Source organism: Chrysochloris asiatica, unplaced genomic scaffold, assembly GCF_000296735.1.
Source record: "Chrysochloris asiatica unplaced genomic scaffold, ChrAsi1.0 scaffold00052, whole genome shotgun sequence".
Lineage (NCBI taxonomy): Eukaryota > Metazoa > Chordata > Mammalia > Afrosoricida > Chrysochloridae > Chrysochloris > Chrysochloris asiatica.
The window spans coordinates 5,115,141-5,137,741 of NW_006408570.1; the positions used below are offsets into that span (position 1 = coordinate 5,115,141).

Here is a 22,601-nt window from a genome sequence, read left to right on the forward strand (position 1 = left end):
CTTCTAAGTATTCCTTTATATGTGGTTCAGAGTTCTGGGACCATCCCCTGAGCCTGCTTGGTCGGGTATTCTGTGTTGTTGTTGGCGGAGCTCTCTGCTACACATCCACCCAATCCGCCATCGTTTGTTCTCCGCTTGTACATTTTTACAGAAGCAGACTGTCTCAGCTTTCTCCCTCAAAGCAGCTGGTGGGTTTGTACCACCCACCTTTTAGTTGGTTTTAGTGGTTTAGTTGAGCACTTAACCACTGCATCAACAGGGCTCCCTTGAGAACAGAGGAGGTCAGAACAAGAGAATCTGGGGTCAGTAGTGCGGTTTGAGGAACACATGGAAATGCCTCTACCTGTCACCAGCATCAGCTCACAGGAGGACAGGGTTGGCATCTCAGAGGAATGCTACCAAGTGAGCAAAGGGGCTACTTTCCTCTGCTTTGTCAGACTTGTTCTTGCTATGTTCTTTCAGATCCTAGGACTCACCATAGCTCAACAGCATGGCAAATATGGGAAAGGAAGAGTGAACATGGGTAGGAAATAAGATCAGGCAGACAGCAGAGACAAACGCAAGGAAGGAGATGGGGATGATTACTGTGGTTCTACTTTGAGTGCTGAAAAGATGGAAAGACAGCACTGATATGAACAGAAATGGACAAGTCGGGGAGAGAGCTAGTTCAGGTTTGTTGTTGTTCTTGTTAAGTGCCGTCGAGTCAGTTCCAACTCATAGCGACCCTGCATAGGGTTTCTGAGGAGCAGCTGGCTAGTCTGAACTGCCGATCTCATGGTTCAAGCCAACCTGACAGTTGAGTGATTATTCTACAGTGCCATACCAGGATTCCATGTTCAGGTTTAGGTTGAATGATTTAAGGCGACAGAAAAAAATCCATAAAGCATAAAGGAACATCTCAAAACTGGTGAAAAACGAGAGCCTCCCACTCAGCAGGGCAGTCATTTGAAATCTCTCCAGTATCCATCGTCTCTCTTCCGCAGCCTCTGTTACCACCCTAGCCTAGTTCTGTAACTTCCTACCTCGTCTCCCAGACTCCAGGTTCTACCCACCTCAATTAATTCTGTTGTTGTTATGTGCCGTCGAGTTGGTTCTGATTCACAGTGACCCTATATGGGGTTTTTGAGGAGTGGCTGATGGGTTTAAACCACTGACCTTGTAGTTAGCAGTCCAGTGGTGATCCTACAGCGCCACCCCGGATTCCCAAGTCATCCTACACAGCATTATTGAATTAACTTTCTGAAGAGCCTTTTCTAATCACATCTCCCTACTTATCAAAGACTGTCAGCAGTTCTCTGTTGCTGTGTGAGATCAAGTTGATTCAGATGCATATAAATCCCACATGGGACAGAGTCCACCTGCCCCACAGGGTTTCCTACACTGATGAGTTCAAATCCCTGACTTTGTGGTTAGCAGCCAAGCACTGAAATGCTGAACCATTACACTCCTAGAGCTCCTTCAGTGGCTTCCTAAACAAAACTAAACAAAACCCCACTATCATGGAGTTGAATCCAACTCATAGGGGTCCTGTATAGGGTTTCTGAGAATAAACTTTTACAGGAAAAGAAAGCCTCATCTTTCTCCCTCGGAGCAGTGGTGGGTTCAAATCACAGACTTTGTGACTAGCATTCAGGACCAGGTCATTCTACACACACACAACTACCCCCCCCCCCCTTTTTTTTAATTACTTTTAGCAAAGATAACAACTTTATTGTATTTTGTTATATTTAATGTTTTAGAACCATATCATGATTTTCATTTCATGGATTTGCATAGTATTAGTAGAAATTTAACACTATTCTAAAATTTAATTTAGACTTAACTATCTTATAAATGAGATGCTCTAAAATAGTCACTTTTTATTATTGTTACGGAACAGTGCAAATGACTGGTAGGAAGACAGGTTGCTGCTTACACTGTTTATATTTGTCAATATTCTGAGAAAGAAGTAGCTGCTGGGAAAGTCCACTGTGGCAGCAGGGGACCTTTGGAGATAATTTTCTTGATTCAGTCAGCTCCTCCACAGACCTTTATGAGCATGATTTCATAGTCTCCAGGAGTATCCTGGATTTAATTGCTGAATATAGGGAATAACTGTAATGCTTTTAGAACGCCGCTTGAATGTCCAAAAGGTCAATTTCTGATCTGGAAACCATTATTCTGTTCAAAGTAAATTCATCAGTTCCCTCACCCTTCAAAGCTTAATGCAGTCTTTCAGCCAAAAAGGGAACTACAGCCAGAAGTAAATCTTCAAAATGCCCAGACAGTTCTTCTTTTATATTGTCCTCAATGTCCTTTTGGCTGATATTTCGATATTCATCAAATGTTAGTTTCGGTTGAGGAAAGCTTCTTAAACACAGAATCTTGGTGAATTTATCTTTATCTGTGCCCCATCTCTTCTCACCAGCATTATAGAGAAGCTGGGCATCTTTTTTAGCCAGATGTTTATCCACTTGTAGACTCTCTTCTTTTCTGCCATCAGCCAAAGTCAACAGAGATTTCCAGAAGTCTCCTGATGTTTCAGAACGAATGTCATCTCCAAGACTCTTCTTATATACTTATATAGTTGTTGTTGTTGTTAAGTGCCATCGAGTCGGTTCCGACCCATAGCGACCCTGTATAGGGTTTCCGAGGGTGTAAATCTTTATAGGCTTGAGCAATTGCCTTCATCTGCCTGCTTGTCATGGTGGTTAGAATTTCAATCAATGCATTTTCATTTGTTCCAGTTCCCTTCATGGATTTCTTTAGCTCCTTCGCATCAAACTCTTCTGGTGGAGTTACGAGGGCTACCATTATATGTTCAAAGTTGTCAGAGAGATCGCCGTTCAAGTCATCTTTCAACTCCTTTCCATATGCTGCTTGATATTCCTTAACAATCAGCTGTCTCTGTGTATTAGACCTCTCTGTCAGAATGTTGATGAGCGTCTTCTCATTGGTTCCAGTTCCTCTGATTGCCTTGCATATTCAGCACCCACTGATGGGCTAAAGCCTGGATAATCTGCCTGGCCCGGTGTGCGGGGCAATCCCAAGCAAAGGTGGGCCCAGTTCATTCTTTTCACTCTTAAGAGTTACCAAACTGACTGCCAATTGTTCCCTGAGCACACCCTGTGTTTCCTGCTGCCTTGCTTTGTTCTTGCTGTTCATCCTGCCTGGAACGCATCCACACACATCTCTTGAAATCATAGCGACCTTCCATATCCTTTCTGAACCAGAATCTTCCCCCATGAAGCCTTTTCTTGTTTCTCCAGCTAAGATCTCTCCCTGAACCTACCTTTTACTATGGACCTCTTCTTTGGCGCTTAATGTTTTCATGCCTGTATTACAACAATTTGTGTACCTGGTGAGTTCCCTTATGACAATATAAATTCTTAAAGCAAAGGACCCATCTCTTCATAACTTTCAATGCACCAAGTGAGAGGGATATCTGTTAAGTATTAAGTACTTGTAGGTATTCCTTATATTCAATTTGAACAAATAGACTTACATGACTGGCCAGTGAGTCTGAGGAGCGATTTGAGAAAAGAACAATGGGCCCAAGAACAAGGATGAGAAAGGCTGGTGACGGGGGCAGATAGAGAAGGAGAGTCTCAATAAGCCCTTCCTCCCCCTCAGTAACAGCCAAAAGAAGATGCCACTCACAGCTGACAGAGACACAAGCACTCGCTGGAACATGAAGGACGTGTCTGAGCAAATGTCATCCTCAAGGCTCCGTCCGAATTCTAGTAAGAGAGTATAATTAGTTACACCCAATAAAGAGGCCTGTGTCACACTCTAGGGCACTCTGACCTGGTCAAGGTCAGTCTGTTCAGTGAGGCAGCTCAGCATGAGCTTTTTAATTCCACACACAGTTACCAGTTGCCATAGAATTGACTGGCTCTTAGCAACCTCACTGTGTTCAGAGAACTGTGCTCCACAGGGTTTTCAATGGATGGACTTGAAGGTCAACCTTTAGGTTAGCAGCTGGGAGTGCTAACTGCACCCTCCAGGGACTCTACACATAGTTTTTAAAAAAATAAAACTGACAAATGGTCCAATTAAGTTAATCTACTCTTATAGTGGAAATGAGATGCTTCGATTACCTAGAATGGGAATCAAGAAGGCTGGGGTACAACTCCCTCTAAGCTTCTGATGGGTCATCTCTCAGGGGTCTGTCCTGAGCCTGGCTTCCAGTGATGCACAGCTGCATGTCACAGGCAGAACGGCAAACAGACTGGAGGTTCTAAACCATATTTGGGGCAGTGGAGTTGCAATCAAGCACGAATCCCACCATGCCCTTCTCTTCCATGCCCCTCAACGGAGAGGATCTGAGACCTTCCCCCAAGAGAAGCTCAAATCCTTCAGAGCCTTTAGGGGAGAAAACGTGAATTCAACAGACATGAGGATCTGGTGCTAAGATGTACACCAGACACCTAAGGTTTAAAACTTTCTGCTCAGAAGGCTTTGCCTAAAAACTGTTTTTGCTTTTGTTTTCTTCCTACAAAAGTAATACTGTTAACTATAGAAAACTTTCAGGGGAGATGGGAAAAAAACCCATCACAAGAGAAGAATCATCTAGAAATAGTGATCATATTTTGATGAATGCCCTTTGATTTTTCTTCACAGGCATATGTTTTTTCTTAAAGAAATAGAATCCTAGTATACTATTTTATGATTTGCTTTTTCACTTATCCAGATACCCTGCACATCTGTAATGTGACTGAATTGTTGTTGTTGTTGTTGTTGTTAAGTGCCGTCGAGTCGGTTCCGACCCATAGCGACCCTGTACAGGGTTTCCGAGGGTGTAAATCTTTACAGGAGTAGAAAGCCTCATCTTTCTCCCGCGGAGCGGCTGGTAGTTTCGAACCGCTAACCTTAAGGTTCACAGCCCGATTCGTAACCACTACGCAATAGTCTTTAATATAGGTTGTGATGTCTACTTAATAGTTTATTGTGTATGTATGCTTTACTTAATTCAGCCAATTCACTACTTTTGGGCATTTTTAGCTAATGGAAACAATATTGAATTATTGTTGTTAAGCACTATTGAGTCGGCTCCCACCCATAGTGACCCTACATAGAGTTTCTGAGGAGCAGCTGGTGAGCTTGAACCGACTACCTTGAAGTTCAAATGGCTTTTCAGTCACAAGGACTCCTTATTGAATAAACCTGGGGATAAAAACCTTTGTGCACTTTTCATTGTATTCTTAGGGCTAGAAGACATGCATATTTCATAAGCTCTCCATATATACTGTCATCTGGGGATTTTTAAGAGGTGAATAATGGCTATCGCTGTCATATGACCTGGTGTGGCAATGTTGGTTAAAGCACTGGACTGCAAGGTCGGTTTAAACCACAAGGCCGACAGTTTAAACTCCCCAGCCACTCCTCAGAAACCCTATACAGGGGCACTATGGGTCAGAACTGACTTGGTGGCACTTAACAATAACAACAACATGAGATGGCCAGTCTAGCTGAAGGTAAAGAATAAGGCCAGATGGCATTGCCAGGCCATGTTTTTTTGGGAGTGCTAGGAGTCACTGGTGTCAACACTTTTAGGTAAGCACCTTTTATTGTTATAATAAAGAACAACTTTCAGGGTAATATAACCCCGCACTGCGAGGCCTAAGGAGAGGGCTATCTTCACCTGAGAAGTCTCAAGAAGCAAACAGGCAGTGATTTTCCTTCCTAGACAGGAATGTGCCTTGAAACAGAGCCTGGAACTGAGGCCCTCTCATAATCAATGCTTTCCTGGAAATGAGAGTCTAATTAGTATATAACCCTGGTAGTGCAGTGGTTACGAATTGGGCTGCTAACCTCAAGGTCGGCAGTTCGAAACTACTAGCTGTTCTGTGGGAGAAAGAAGAGGATTTTTGTTCCCATAAAGATCTGCAGTCTTGGAAACCCTATGCAGGGTCACTATGAGTCGGAACCGACTCCACAGTACTTAACAACACTACAACCCGCTGTTAGTCCCTGTCACTGCCGATGTTACGTACGCAGCTGGTATGTCCCTTTGATGCGCCGGATCTCCTCAGTGGACCGGGAGGCCAGGATCTCAATCAGGCAGCCCTCGTCTGTGCCAGCTCCCTAAACACAAAACAGGGCAGACAGCGTTATGAGCCAGTTTAAAGAGTTGCACCTCACACGCAGCAGGAATACAATGATGGATCTGCCGAGAATAAAGACAACCCACTGAGCTCTAACAACTAGGCATTTAATCAAAATCATCAACAGTTAAAGCAAGCATTTATAGACTGTTTACTATGTGTGCCAGATTAGGTATAATTTCTACTCTCGGAGGACTTAGTCCTTCCTTGATCTCCCCTGTTCTCTTCCTCTGAAGGGCAAAATCTTCTGACAAAGACTTCGTTACCTCTTTGCTTTCCTGGAGTCCAGCCCAGGACTGAGTATTTATTGTATGATGAATATTTATTGATATGGTTGAGAAAAGAAATTCTATTTGGATTTACTACTTGGTCATAAAAAATCAGCAGACCTTAAGTAGAGTTGAGAACCCTTTTTTCGCCAGTGCTAAGCATCCTAGTGTGGTGCTGTGGGTTCATGTGCCTGATTACACAGCCGTATGAACTGCAAGGTCGGCGGTTCAAGCTCACCAGCTGCTCCTCGGAAACCCTATACAGGGTTGTTATGGGTCGGAATTGACTCGACTGCATGCACTTAACAACAACAACAAGCCTACAGAGGAGCTAGAGGCCCACAAGATATCAGTCATAAAGTTCTGTATCTCAAAACTAGCTAGTACAAGAAACTTACTGTAACTGCATCAAAAGCACAGCTCTAATAACTCCTCATTGAAAGACAGGATAAAACAAAGGACTTCATAGCTTTTTGGAAATTAACTTTTTAATGACAACTGCTACAGTGTAATGTGGAGTGCTGGTATGGTGCTGTAGGATAACATACTGGACTGCAAGGTCAGTTTGAGCTGCAAGGTTGGTTCAAACCCACCAGCAGCTCAGGGCACTGAACACCAAACAATAACAATGTAGAGTAACATAAGGTTTTCAAGTTGTGGTAAATGAAGATAGGTTTTCTCCCTGAGCTTATCCTTCCCCTCTGAGAAGGGCTCAGTCAGTTTATGGAGGAAGTGGGTCGGTGTTTGCAAGAGAGCAGGCACACACACCTTCATGGCTCTCCTCAGCTCCTGCGCGTCATACAGCACGGTGGGCGTCATCATCCCCAGAATGACTTGCTCGAAGTTGCCACTCAGTTCTGACTTCAAGTCATCCAACAGGTCCTGGAACAACACAAAAAGAACCCAGCCTCAGTGAACTGGTAAAACCAAAATCGAACATGTTGCCACGGAGTTAACGTGTCTCAAAGTACAACTGCTCCATCAGGGTTTCGTGGTCGTGATCTTTACCAACACAGATTCTTAGGTGTAATAACTTAAATTAGCCAGGTTCAAAAGTATGGCCCATGGATGCTTGGGATCAGAAGTGTTTAATATATAAATATATATAAAGTGTAATGCATAATAATAACAAGACATTATTTGCCTTTTTCTGCCATTCTCCATTGAGTGTATAGTGGTGTTTTTCAGACTACTCACTTAAAGCCTGTCCTACCAACTGGTCCAGGAATTCTGCAAATCGCAAGTTGAAGAGCTACCCTTGGTTAAGCGCCTATTATGTTCTAGGCCTTGTGCCCGTCAGTCCTTTGCAGCTATTATTACTAAACTTCATGATAACATTATAAAATTGATATTTTAAATATTTCAAAGAGTTAAGAACCTGTTAAAATCAAACAACTAATAAGTTGATTATTTAACTCCTGATCTCTCATTCTCACAAACCTGATTTTAAAATTGTATCTCAACACAGTAAACATTTTGGTGTTACCTCTATATACACTGAATGAGCAACTGAATGAATGAGTATGCAAATTAGTGCTCAGTCAATTTGTTAATGTTGTCTAGCTTAACAAATTGCCATCAGATTAGGTTCATTCTGGAGCTGAATATCCACCCCATATGTGTATGGTGAAACACCATATTTTAGTTCATTAAATTTCTTTGAGAATGAAGAGTTTAGTATGCCCAGAAGATACAGAGAGCAATTTTGATGGGAGGAGCCCCACTCCCTACTGGGGTATCCAGTTAAGGTTTGCATGCAGATTTCCCTAGGGGGTACATATGGTTACGAGCTCATGTGCTAGACCGCAGTCTCAGTATGGGTTGTGCCTTAAGGCAAAGAAAACAAAAATCCTCAACACTGGACCAACAGATAATATCATGATAAATGGAGAAAAAAAATGAAACTGTCAAAGACTTCATTTTGCTAAGATCTACTGTCAACACTCTTGGAAGTCAAGAAATCACACGATTTGCATTAGGCAAATATGCTGCACATGACCAGTTTAATTTAAAGTGTTCAAGAGCAAAGATGTCAGCTGGAGGATTAAGGTGCACCTGTTCCAAGCCATGGTATTTTCAGTAGTTTCATATGTACATGAAAATTGGACAATGAATAAGGAAGACTATAGACAAATTGATGTATTTGAGTTATGATGTTGGAGAAGAATATTAAAAGTACTATGGGCTACTGGAAGAACAAACAAATCTGTGTCGGAAGAAGTACCGCCAGAATGCTCCTTAGAACTCAGGATGGCCAGACTTCGTTTTTTTACTTCAGACATACTATCAGGAGGGAACAATCCCTTGAAAAGGCCATTATGCTGGGTAAAGTGGAGGGTGAGTGAAAAGAGGAAAGGCCCCAGCGTGATGGACTGGCACACTTACAGCAGCAATGGGTTCAAGCAGCAACAATTGTGAGGAAGACTCAGGACCAGGCAGCATTTTGTTCTGTTGTGCAGAAGGTCACTATGAGTCAGTACCAACCTGACAGCACTGAGCAACAACAACTACCCAAAAGGTTGGTGATTTGAACCCATCCAGAAGCACCTCAAAAGGCAGTAATGGTTATCTGCTTCTGAAAGGTTACAGCCTTGAAAACCCTGTGAAGAAATTAACTGGAGACTTGATGCCAATTAACAACAGCAGCTTTGGCTAACAGCGGAGCCAGGCCTGCCCTATCCAGCAGTCTAATGCCAATCTTTGAGAAGCAGCCCCAGGTCTGACTTGCCATAACGTGTCTCGAGGACAGAAAGAGTTATAATCCAGTTACTATATGTTGAGATCTGGGCACACTAATAGTTTGTGTCGTAATAAAAAGGTTCTTGCTAATCAAACATAGATGGGCTTTCAGTGATGTGGAAAGTCTGGTTAGAAAAATTAGTCTTTTACCATGGAAACTAGGAGAGCATGATGACTACATAGGATAAGCACTGGACTTATCCCAAAAAAGTTCATTTTACTAAGGAACTCTGGTGGGGCAGTGGGTTACGCATTGGGCTGCAAATCACAAGGTCAGTGGTTCAAGACCACCAGCCATTCCAAGGGAGCAAGATGAGGCTTTTTGCTCCCGCAAAAATTCACAGCCTTGAAAACCCAATACAGAGTTGCTATGAGTCAGAACTACTCAATAGCACTTAACAACAAACACAGAAACTACAAAAGGGGTCCTGAGAGGTGTGGGATTCAAACTAATAGGGGGAAACATGAGTGAACAACCTTTGAATGCAGAAACTACTAATACATACATATACCCAGACACATGAAACTCCAGTTTAGAATTTGAGAGAGTACAGCTCAGTTAAGGATAATCAAAGGAATGTGTACTACAAATGAATTTATGTGGAAGAGCCTGTTTAAAACTGGATTTAAATATTTTCATCAGTTTGGCAAGTAGCCTGGAAAAAGGTACGGTGTTTGCCAGGGACTCAGGGGCTGCGGGAGGGGTGAATAGAGCTCGGGGCATTTTTAGATCAGTAATACTATTTCGTAAATTATGGTGGACACAAGACATTAAGGATTTGTCCAAGCCCATAGAACTGTATAACACAGAATGAGCCGTAATGTGGAGTTTGAACTCCAGTTAAGAATAATGCATGAACATCCTGCCCACATACTATCAGTACTGCCACAGTTGTATCTGTCACAGTAGAAGCAGGCCCAGAGACACAAGGGAAACAAATCCAAGAGGTTAACGGGAGAATCGGTGTGTGCTGAGGGGACACATGGGAAACTAAAACTTCTCTATAAAATAAAGTCTATTAGAAGAGAAGGAAAATGACAAAGACGAAGTTACCACCACAGTGTCAAGAAAGAAGCCATGGCGCTCCACCCCCAACCATCAGGGTCCAGGACTCAATGCTGGAAGCTCAGCCCTACCTGTGCTTTCACTGGTCTGGATGGGGATGGTTGAGTTCATACAGCAACCAAATCTTAGTGAGGACTTGGAAGAGAAGAGCCCAAGTTTGGCCTTGAGGATTGTGACAAAAGAGCTCTTTCAAATCACTCTAGCTGAGTATCATGGGGGAAACACACCAACCTGTTAAAAGTATTTTTCAAAAACTTCTTTAAATAAGACAAAGGAACTGTCTTTAAAAGCACAGGGCCGTTGTGGAACAATATACACTTGTCTGGGGATATTCATCAGCTACATGCTCAAATTTATGATATAAGTAATTCTCAAAGTGAACACTGAGTGGCTACCCATTTGCTACCCATGCTAGAGTAAGATCCCCTAAGAACTGGATTGAACCTCAGCATAGTGATCCTGCTTGGTCACCTTACAGCAGGTGGTGGGCCGGCAACGTAGGACGCATGGGGTCCCCAGCTGATCTCCTCCCTCCCTGCCTTCCTCGGATGGCGGCTGTTTATGCTGGACGTGTGGCCAGAGACGGGTAAGGATCACGTGGAACCTCGGCTACTTAAGACAGAGACATTGCCATGCTGCAATGAGTCTCAATGACTGGTAAGACTGAGGAATTCGCACTGACCACCTAAGACAGGCAGCGTCCCTTAAACAATCAATAAATAAGGAGGACTCAGATGCAGACAGCAAAGACCCCGTCAGGAGGCCAAGCCCCTGTGGGCCCAAGCGTTGTTGACCGTCCAAACCATAGGCTCTGAGGATCAGACTCTAGCCACCTAGTAGACAAAACAAACTGTCCCTCATCTGATTATTCAGTAATGCTTGTTAGTAATCTCATACATGAGCCCTGGATATCCACAGACAAATGTAAAGACCTTCCCTAAAAGCCGAGACTGTAAATTCCAAAAAGGCAAGTTCCCTCCCACCCCCCAAAAAAAGAAAGCTAAAGGGGATAGAGAGAAACACTGTTAACTGATGATATATGGAGGGGATAATAATTAATGTAATGAAACAAGCTATATGAATGGTTGAATGTGAAGCTGATGATGTGCCCTGTAAACTTTCACTCAATGCAAAATAAAAACATTTAATTAGAAAAAAAGAAAAAAAAAAAAGCACAGGGCCAAGAATGCCCAAACTTGCAGACAGTATTCATATGACTTAGCCTCAATGACTTGATAATCAGAACTCAACTAGAGGAAGATAAAAAGCAATTTTTGATAAAGGAAACAAGTGTAGATTGCTACAATTTGATGAACTTGACCTACACTTATGGATGTAGTAGATCAAAATACCATCAGAGAGCGAAAGAGTCTTCACATCAAGATGGGAAACTTAGACATTGGCTACCTAAAATGAGGGGGCGATAAAGGCACAAAATGACTGGCTTACAAGGTTTCAAGAGGGAGTTTAGTTTAAGAGTGTGTGGGGCAAGGCAGAGTCGCACTGAATAGTTTTCATCTTGTATAGATGGGTCTGGTAAAAAGAGATGGGGATAAGATTCTTGTGATTCAATAGTGAGTAATTGTTATTATGACTAATTGCGACTGTCACATCTGTAAAGGTAGATGTTTTGTAACAAAAATGGGGGAGTAGTTAATCTCACAGTCCAGAAACAGAGGACCCTAGGACCATCAATGGAGAAGAGCAAAGCAGAATGTGGGACCCTATCCAGAAGCAGCAATACCAGAGATGGAGGCAGAGATGTGGACATGGAGAGATAGAGCAGCTGAGGACTCTGGACTCATAGAAAGAGAGGGACTGAGAGCTGGTGGCTAGGAGGCAGGCTTGCAGAATGTGCCCTTTGGTTGTTTAAATTATTATATATTCCTAAGTGGTTTTGTGTACATCCCTCCCACCAAAAAAACCCACAGAGGGAATAGAAACAAATACTGTTGAATGATGATACATGGAGGAGATTGTAATCATGGCAATGAAATGGTGGTGTAAAGCCCATGTTCTCCCATGTAAACTATCACTTAGTTCACAATAAAAACTAAAAAAAAAAAAAGCACAGGTCCACTTCAGCATCCTAGGTCAGGTAGCCCAACAAGTGCCTTGTTCACCAGATAAAGCAAGAGAGATTGCAGCCTACCCTGCCGATGCTGGTCTTGTAGGCTGTCCTGATTTCCTGGCGCTGGGCAGTGCTGCGGTAGGCCAGGACATTAATAATGCCATCTTCGTCAGTGCCTGGGTGATCAGAGCAGAGACAGTGAGTGTGACTGAGAGGAGCGAGAGATTGCATTCCTCTACGTTCATTGGAATACACAAATTCAGAGTTCAAATGCCACATGCTTTACTTGCTATATCCCACCAAATCATGATAAACCTAAAAAAAAAACGATAGGCACAGTATATTTTACATGAAATGGAATAAAAGAACAGGACAATGCTTTACTCAGAGGTTGGCAGCAGAACAGTAGTTGTTGTTAAGTGCCATCGAGTTGGTTCTGACCCATAGTGACCCTGGATAGGGTTTTCGAGGAGCAGCTGGTGAGCTCAAACCACCAACCTTGCAGTTCAAATGGCTGAAGTCAGATTGCCTGGAATGGAGTCCTCACTCCACACTTACTAATTCTGAGACCTTGGGCTAACCTCATTAGTCAAAACAGCCTGTTATCATGGTGCAAAGAGGTAATCCATGTATCTAGCATTGTGCCTGACACACAGTGAAGCTTAATAAATGATTGCTGTCATTGTCATTAGTAGCTCTAAACAACTGCCATCGGATCAATTCCAGCTCATAGGAACCCTACAGGGGAGGACAGAAAGGATCCTTAGGGTTTCTGAGACTGTGTCTCTTTAGGGAGTAGACAGCATCATCTTACTCCCGCGGAGGCTGGTGGGTTGGAACTGCTGACCTTCGGTAAGCAGTCCTATGCGTAACCCGTCACCCCACCAGGGTTCTTTAGTAAAATGAATTCTTTTGGGATAGACAGCCTGGGGAGTAAGGTCTCATACTCCAGTGTTTTTGCTCAAATCTCAGTGAAATTCTAAATAAAAGTGGTGAAGGAGAGCCCCTCTCTGACCAGAAATGTACTCAGGCAAGGTCCTAGAGGCAGGGACTAAGTCTGAGCAGCCTGCAGAATAAACTACATTATTATGCCCATCCAGCATGAGGTCTTGGTCTTCAAGGGACTAACTGGAGAGTAGTGGATTGGAAGTCAAAACCTTTTGGACATGTATGAGGTGGGCTTCAAAAAGTTTGTGGAAAAACTGAATGAAAAAATAATGGAATTTATTTATTCTAAGAACTTTTTACAGCTACCTCATGTACAATCGTCTCACATAAAACCCCACAAGCTACATATTGGGACTAACACAACAACAGCAGGCAGAAGGACACAAGGGAGAGGAGATGGATTTACAGCTGGCAGGTCTGAGTTTGAGCTTGGCTCCCATTTTATAGGGCATTGTGAGTCACTTAACTTCTCTGAGTTCCAGTTTCTATATCTATAAAATGAGGCTAGCAACTACTTTCGCTACATCACAACATCACAGGGTTGTGTATCTCTAATGAGATAATGCTAGTGAAAGTGCTTTATAATCCTTATGGCATGATACACATACTAACACTGACTAGAAAACACATAAACATTTTTAAGTGCTATATAAAGACTCATACCATTCAAAATAATAGGGAAAACTCAGAATGAGTACATTGAATACAAAATTCTACAGTAAATAACTGATGCCCTCCCATCCAATATGCATTCTATGGTGCTTTCTTAATGTGGACAGAGTAGGTCTTCAATCAACAGTCTCTGGATGATCCTGCTTCCACCTCGCCCTTTCCACTGTAAATTACAAACCTGTGTGAATCTTTACTGTGTAACATGTGCACAAAGGAGGACTCATGTCAGATGGGACACTTACCAAGCCCTTTCATGGCCTTCCTCAGGTTCTGGGCATCTTCAATGGCGTTGAATCCTGAAGCAGCTTTGACAGTGCCTCCCTTGGATGCCTGAGCACACAGAGAGTGACAAGACTGAGTGACAGCACCTTACTGTCTTACAGTGTGAGCAAACACTGCTCTAGGGCGTACAGTAATGCCAGCTCCCACGGAGCTGGTGGTCTATTCGGGAGCTGGCTAACAGTAAACAAGCTGACAAATTAATATCTAACAAATTAACATTCCAGACAGTGTCCAGTGGTAGGAAGTACTGTGAAGCAGACAAAGGTCCTTGAGGGTTGCTCTTAGCAATGACATTTAGGCAGAGATCTGAGCAATAGGAAGGAACTGACCATTCAGAGACATCAGACTGTTACAAGCAGAGGAAACAGCAACTGCAAAGACCCTGTGGCTGGAAATAGCTTCTGCAGGTGGTGCAGGACCAAAGTCTGTGGGCTCAAGTGTGGTAGTAAGAGGAACATCACCTAAGAAATAATCTTGTTTCTTAAATGAAAAGAACAGCTCAAATCTGAATTTGATCAAGCCTCTAGAGCCAAATAGCAACTAATGAGACGTAGAGGGGAGAGGGAAAGGTTGTTGAACCACACAACAGAGGTGCAATCAGAAAATCCAGACTCTGAGAAACATCCCTGGACAAATGATCTGTTTTCTACAACAAGAAGAGAGAGACGGAGGGCAACTGTAGCTTAAGGTAGATTTAAAAGGCATATTAATAGTTACAATGTATGAACCTTACTAATTTGGACCCTGAATCAAAAATTAGTTTTTTTTAAAAGGGGAAAAAAGAGAGAGACATTTATCAGACAACTGGAAATGTGAACACTGACTTGATATTTGATGACATTAAGGAATTATTAACTTTTTCTAGGTGTGTTGATGGTATCATACATCTTTTAATTGAGGTAAAATTCATGTAACATAAAATTTATCATTAATCATTTTAAAGTGCTAATGTGCTACAATTCAGTGAGATTCAGGACCTTCACAGGGTTGCACAACTATTACATCTATCTAGTTTCAAGACATTTTTATCACCCCAAAAGGAAATCCTGTACCCATTAGGAGTCACTCCCTATACCCACTACTGTCAACCCCGTACAACTACTACTAATAGGCTTTCTGTCTACATGAATTTGCCTATTTGGATGTTTCATACAAAACAGGGGTGGGGAAGGTCCTGCCCTCAAACTGTATGCTGTTGTTGTTATGTGCCGTTGAATCGGTTCCAACTCATAGCAACCCTGTATAGGGTTTCCAAGGAGCAGCTGGTGAGCTTGAACCGCCAACCTTGCAGTTCAAATGGCTTTGTAGTCTGATGCATTAACGTACAATGCCACACCAAGACTCCTCAGACTGTATAAGGCCCAAGACATCATAGCCAATGAGCTAATAATGTAAGGCCCGCAAAATCACTGGTATGGCCCTGCCAAGGCCACCACAATTTCAGCCATCACATTTTATTGTTACTAAGTACCACTGAGTTGATTCTGACACATAGTAACCCTGTATAGGGTTTCCAAGGAGTGGGTGGTGAGTTTGAACCATTGACCTTGTAGTTCAAACTGGCCTTGTGGTTGAGTGCTTATCCTACAACACCACACCAGGACTCCGCCATTGTGTTGTTGTTGGTGTCAAGTGCTGTCGAGTTGGTTTGGACTCAGCTACCCTGTATTAGGAGTTCTGGTGTGGAGCTGTGGGTTAATGCGTCAGACTGCAAAGTCATTTGAACTGCAAAGTTGGTGGTTCAAGCTCACCAGCTGCTCCTTGGAAACCCTATACAGGGTTGCTAAGGGTTGGAATTGACTTGACAGCACTTAACAACAGCAACAACAACCCTGTATAAGGTTTCCAAGGAGCGGCTGGTGAGTGTGAACCACTGAGTTGCGATTCAAATCAACCTTGCGGTGCAGCACCATCACATTGTTGTTAAGCGCCATCAACTTCAACTCATAGTGACACGTATAGGGTTTCCAAGGAGTGGTTGGTGAATCTGAACAGTCAACCTTCCAATTCAAACCAACCTCGTGGTTCAGTGCATTATCCCACATCACTACACGAAGACTCCACCATCATACTGTTGTAAGTGCCATCGAGTCAGTTCCGATCCATAGCGGCCTTGTATAGATAGGGTTTTTGAGGAGGGCCTGGTGAGCTTGAACCACTGACCTTGCTGTTCAAACTGACTTTGCAGTCCAGCACACTAACCCATGGCACCACACCATCACATTGTGTTGTTGTTAAGTGCCGTTGAGTCAGTTCCAACCCATAGCGACCCTGTACAGGATTTCCGAGGGTGTAAATCCTTATGGGAGTAGAAAGCGTCATCTTTCTCCCGCGGAGTGACTGGTAGCTTCGAACTGCTGACCTTAAGGTTCGCAGCCCGATTTGTAACCACTACGCTACCATCACATTAGAGGTGAGTTAATTAAATGTTAGACTAAATATAGCAGGCTAAGTTTTAAGTTGATCATTTTGTATGGCCCACGGATGATGTTATAAATTTTGGCAGTAAAAAGGTTCCCCACCCCTGGTATAAATGAAATTATATATGATCTTTTGTGTCAGGCTTCTTTCAATTAGTATAATGTTTTCATGGTTCATGCATGTTATAGGATATACAAGTATCTCTTTCCTTTTAATAACTGAATAATATTCCATTTGTTTATCCATTCATCTGTTGATGGGCATTGGGGTTGTTTCCATCTTGTGGCTATTGTGAATAAGTACTACTATATGAATACATGTGTAACTGCTTGTTTGAATACGTGTTTTCAGTTCTTTTAGAAGTAGAACTGCTGGGTCATATGGTAATTCTAAGGAGCCTTCGTAGTGTTATGGTGATGATGGTTATGTGCCCTGGAGTTGATTCTGACTCATAATGACACTGTGTAGGGTTTCCGAGGCTATAAATCTTTACAGGAGCAGAAAGCCTCATCTTTCTACTGTGGAACAGCTGGTAGTTTCAAACTGCTGATCCTGAGGTTAGCAGCCCAATTCATAATCACTGTGCTATCAAAGCTCCTTGGCAGTGCTGTAGAACTGCTAACAACAAGGTCGATAGTTCAAATCCATCAGCTGCTTCACAGGAGAAAGCTGAGGTTGTCTGCTCCCATAGAAATACCAGTCTTAGAACCCCTATACAGGATGGCTGTAAGTCAGACTTGACTCGATGACAGTGGGTCTTTTTTTTTTTTTTTTTACTGGCAATTCTATATTCAACTTCTTAAGAAACCACCAAACTGTTTTCCACAGTGGGTGTGCCATTTTGCCATCAGCAACTTAGGAGGGCTCCTATTTCTCCACATCCTTGTTTTATTTGAGTCTTTATCTTTAATATTGAAAGAGTTTACAGTTAAAATGATAAGATGTCTGGAATGTGCTTCAAAATAATGCAGGAAGAGGAAAGTAAGCAGAGATAAAGAAGAAACCCAGAGATAAAGATTGATCAGGAGTTAATCATTACTGACCGGTACAGTGAAGTTCCTTATAATAATCTATCGACTTTTGTATGAGCAGTTGTTGTTAAGTGCCATCGAGTCAATTCTGACTCAAAGCAACCCTGTATAGGATTTTCAAGGAGCAGCTGATGAGCTTGAACCCCCGACCTTGTGGTTCACAGCGCAGTGCTCATCCTACAACACCACACCAGGGTCCACTTTTGTTATGTAGACATAATAAAATATAAAACGATAAGCAGAGAAGTGGGTCTTCATGTAGGAGATATGGTGGGCTACAGTGAGAAGTGGAATCGTTTAGTAGGAAAGAGCACAGGCATTGCAGTGGGATAGACCTTGGTAGGATTTATGACTTCCAGCTTGCCAAGTTGAGTGTGACCTGGGGGAAGTTTCATTTTTCTCACTTTCTACATTATTGGGAATAGTAGTATCTCTCTCACATACACATACACACATACACACAATGGGGCTTCAAAAAATCATGGAAAAGTGGAATTAAAAGATAGTGGGATTTTTTCACAAATGTTTTGAAGCCCCCTCTCATATATATTTGTTGTGTGCCTTCAAGTTGATTCTGATGCATAGCAACCCTATATAAAGTTTCCAATACCTGCTGGTGGATTTGAACTGCTGAACTTGCACTTAGCAGTCCAGTGCAATCCTACAGTGCATGTGTATGTGTGTGAAGCACTATAGCATTGCTGTAGAAATGGCACTGGACTGTGAATCACAAGGTCTGCAGTTCAAAACCCACCTTGGAAACCCTATACAGAGCCATTATGAGTCAGTATAGACTTGACAGCACTTAACAACAACAATGTACACATGTTATTCCTGGTGGTACAAATGTTGCATAACTATCACATTTATTAAACTTACAGCTACTAACTAACCAAAAGGTTGGTGGTTTGAATCCACCCAGAACTGTCTTGGAAACAAGGCTTAGTATTCTACTTCCAAAAGGTCACAGTCTTTGAAAACTTTTTGGGGTGTATGCAGTTCTACTGTGAAAAACATGGGGTTCCATGAGTTGGAAATGACTCAGTAACAATTGGTTTGCATTCAGTATATGTGTGTACATTTATTATATATTTCAGTTAGCAGAGAACCCAGCAAATAGTAAACACTCAAACTTGGTGGCTGTCATTATTCTTAAACATGACTTCAATAACATATCTATTTCTTATAATGGTCCTCAATGCAAGCCTATGGAACAATGCCAAATGCAAAATCTAGAAATACAAGGTGGCCAAAAAAAAAAAATTTTTTTTTAATAGTGATTTAAAGCTCTGTGATGATTTAATTTGATCCAAGAATGTAATCTGGGCCTCTTAAAGGAATGGATAATGTTTATTCCTTTAATACAATATATAGGAGCTCTGGTAGCATAGTGGTTACAAATCAGGCTGCAAGCTGCAAGGTCAGCAGTTCGAAACTACCAGCTGTTCCGTGGGAGAAAGATAAGGCTTTCTGCTCCTGTAAAGATTTTCAGCCTCGGAAACCCTGTAGAGGGTCGTTATGAGTAGGAACCGATACCATGTCATATAACAACTATGAGTCAGAACCGACTTGATGGCACTTAACAACAAACAATATGGCTCTATACGATAAGCACTAGATTGCAAACCACAAGGTCAGTGGTTTGAGTCCATTAGCTGCTCTGCAGGAGAAAAATGAGGCTTTCTGCTTCTGCAAAAATTTAAAGCCTCAGAAACCTATACAGGGTTGCTATGAGTCAGAACCAACTCTTCAGCACTTAACAACAACAAGGGCCATTCTGTCTCAGTGTTGGAGCTCTGTGAGCAAGTCCAGCTTGCCTTGGACCTCTTAGGTCAGTGTGGCCCTATAAAGCCCATTCAAAGGCCTTCTATACACCTGACAGTGTATAAAAAGGAAAAATCTATGACAGCAACTTTCTCCAACACATTATTATTTTCTTTTATGTGGGGGATTAAAAAAGTTTATGGAAAATTTCCATGATCTTTTCATCCCATTTTTCCACAGACTTCTTGAAGCCCCCTCAAAAAGTTTATGGAAAAAGGCAACCTTAGCAAATTGGTGATTTGCTGTCAAAATTCCTACACTGCTTAATTCAACCTTTGGCACTACCTCCATGAGACAGCTTTCTGATTGAAACAGCTTCATAAGGTTCTGTTCCAACTTCATTACTGAAATTTTTCTGGATGATGCTCAAACCCTGAATGTGACTTTAAAGCAAACTACATTGCTGAGGGTTGGGAACTAGTACGGGATTAAAATGAATATCTAACGAGATAAATCAACAGAGAGCTTTGCAGGACTGGTTCAGCTAATCAATTAACATTCCCGGTGACTCTTTTTCCTGGAAAAGGATATGCCGCCTTTTAGCCCTAAAATATCTGTATTGATTAAATTCTGGGGCATAATATGCCTTGCTCTGCTGGGAAGGCTAGGGCTCCATTCCAGGAGGGTATCTGTGAGAGGAGACACAAGGTATAGAAAGGATGAAGAATGACAGAAAATAATAGCTGGGGAGAGCTGCCAGATCACCAGGATGGATGATTATCCAGTCATTAAAATAACAGAGATGATAAACATCACAACTGTTGGGAAAGAATATAAAGGAATACTAGCCAGACTCAAAGGTGGATTTAAACCAAAAAGTCAGTAGTTCAAATCCACCAGCTGCTCTTTGGAAATCCTAAAGCAGAAAGCACATATATATATAAATTGGTTACAGCTTTCACATACAGGAAGACTGAGTTTCTTGAAAATAGGAAAGGTATCTCATTAATCTTTGAGTTCCTAGAGCCTAAGGAGTCCTGGTGTGGCGCTGTGGATTAATGTGCTGGACTGCAAAGCCGGTTTGAACCTCAAGGTCAGTGGTTCAAGCTCACTGCTCCTTGGAAACCCCATACAGGGTCACTATGGGTCAGAACCAACTCGACAGTGCTTAACAACAACATGCCTAGGACAAACGAAGGACCATAAGTATTTCTGAATAAATATTTTCCATGTCCCAAGAGGACTCTATCAAGAAGGGATGGATTTGAAATGAAAGCATGAATGATTTTGAGCAGATAAGATTAAGTCTTTGTCAAGATTGATGAGGAAAACTGTAGAATGTCAATATTTACTTTAAATTTATTTTAAAGAAAATATTATTTGCCCAAGATAGTTTACTTTACATAACCATCTTCCTAAAGGAAGGTGGCCAGAACTGGCAGGATTTCCAGTTCTTCTCCAGTTGTAAGATTCTATCTACTTCTATTATTCCTTCTCAGAAACACTTGTAGTCAGAAACCTTACTTGGATGGGAGAAGGAGAGCAGATGGCTGGCCTCAGGCAGCCATATTTGCAGGTAAGAAACTTAGCTTTCACCTCAGCATTGAATTTCACAGTAATCTCAAAGGGATCCAGTTCCCTGCCAGTTCCAAGGATTATAGCCAGCAGTGAGCAGAAGGCAGAGGGTAAGCCCTTATCTAGCTGTTAAGAAACACCCTTCTTAATGAGCTGGAAATGACACAGGTACACCAAATTAGCCACAGTGGTCACCTCCCTTGGGATTTTTCTTTTTTTCTAACCCCTTTTAATTTATCTACCATTTCTACAATGAACATACACTGGTTCTGCAGAGAGAAAACCAACTTGTTTCTAACTTTCTTAGAATGCTGTTGTTGTTAACTGCTGTCAAGTCGATTCTGACTCACAACAACCTTTATAGGGTTTCTGAGGAGTGACTGGTGGATTTGGACTACCAACCCTGTGGTTAGCAGTCCAGTGCTTATCCTACAGTTTCAAGATGAAGTCACTCCCATTCTGGAAAGAATATAAAATGATATTTAAAAAAGAAAAAGAAAAAACTGCCTTTTCACTGCCTCTCCCCCCTGCTGAGCAAACAACTCCTTGTTGAAACCCAGAGTCCCTGGTAACACATCCTGTACCTGTCTCGGGCTGGCACCAGGTAGGGCGAGGCACTTCACAACTTACCATGGCCGTACACTATGTCAAGAGCAGAGTTCAGTCACCCAAGCAGAAGGTCCTCTGTGATAAAAGCAAAGAGAGGGGAAATTACAGAGATAATGAAATCATTCATCAGGATAACCTGTAGTTTACATGAAGTTAAAACCATGAGGAAGTGATACCCATCTTCATGAAAAGACCAGCTTACTTATTAGCCAGTGATACAAAAAAAACAGGTTAATGACTGTTAAAAATGGTGGGAACAGGGAACTTCAGTATACTGACAAAATGTTTTCCTGTCTACTCTTCTATTTGGAGACACACGTTGCAGAAATGACTGCTATTGTCTCACCAGGGTGATGTAGCATTGCTTGTACTTGAGGCAAATATAAATGATGAACAGTCTATAACAGAATATCAGGAAGGTGCCTCTTGGAGAGAAGAGATTGTCTAACCGTACCAAGGATATGTACCTCATACTCTAGCTTACTCCCTGAGTGCATGTGAGAGAAAGAACAGGTGAGAGGCCCAACAAGCAACAGACTCATTTCATCTTCCTAGTAGTCACTTTCACTGCCACCGTCCTAAACCTTCTTCTCTGTAAGCTGCGACCTTCCTTCCTCACGCGACTTTGTTCTCAGTTCTCTTCAGCACACTCTCCTTCATCAAGAAGGGGTGAATAGTATCACATTTACTCAGTCAGTCATTCTGAAGACAAGAAATGTTTTAATTACACATAGGAATCTCTGTGGCTCACATGATATACTTACTATAGGCAGGTCCATGCGAGGCTGGCCAACTGACTTCCTTTTCCCATATTTAAGTCACATGGACAAAGCTCCTTTTCCAAGCACTTAGCTAGATCCTTGCTACTCACAGAATGGCCCTAAAACCAGAAGCCCCAGCATTGCCTGAGAACTTACTAGACATGCAGAATTTTAGACCCCATCTCAGACCACAATTTGCATTTTAAGAAGATACCCAAGATATCTGTTTGCACAGTAGTTTGAAAAACACTGGCCTAGACAACCTTCCCAAGCAGCACTTTTCAGTCATTCTCCCAGAATAATTAAA

General features: G+C 42.2%; 1 protein-coding gene across 1 annotated transcript in view; it reads right to left on the reverse strand.

Moving 5' to 3' along the window:
• ANXA4 (annexin A4) overlaps nt 1–21,608 on the reverse strand; it is a 47,045-nt gene extending 25,437 nt beyond the window's left edge. The window contains exons 1-6 of the mRNA XM_006862929.1: nt 21,555–21,608; nt 14,094–14,181; nt 12,313–12,407; nt 7,124–7,237; nt 5,976–6,066; nt 3,640–3,719 (exon numbers count right to left, since the gene is read on the reverse strand). Of these exons, the coding sequence (XP_006862991.1) occupies nt 3,640–3,719; nt 5,976–6,066; nt 7,124–7,237; nt 12,313–12,407; nt 14,094–14,181; nt 21,555–21,557 (471 nt within the window). The 5' untranslated portion in view covers nt 21,558–21,608. The remainder of the gene's footprint in view (nt 1–3,639; nt 3,720–5,975; nt 6,067–7,123; nt 7,238–12,312; nt 12,408–14,093; nt 14,182–21,554) is intronic.
• Between the last annotated feature and the right edge of the window lie 993 nt (nt 21,609–22,601).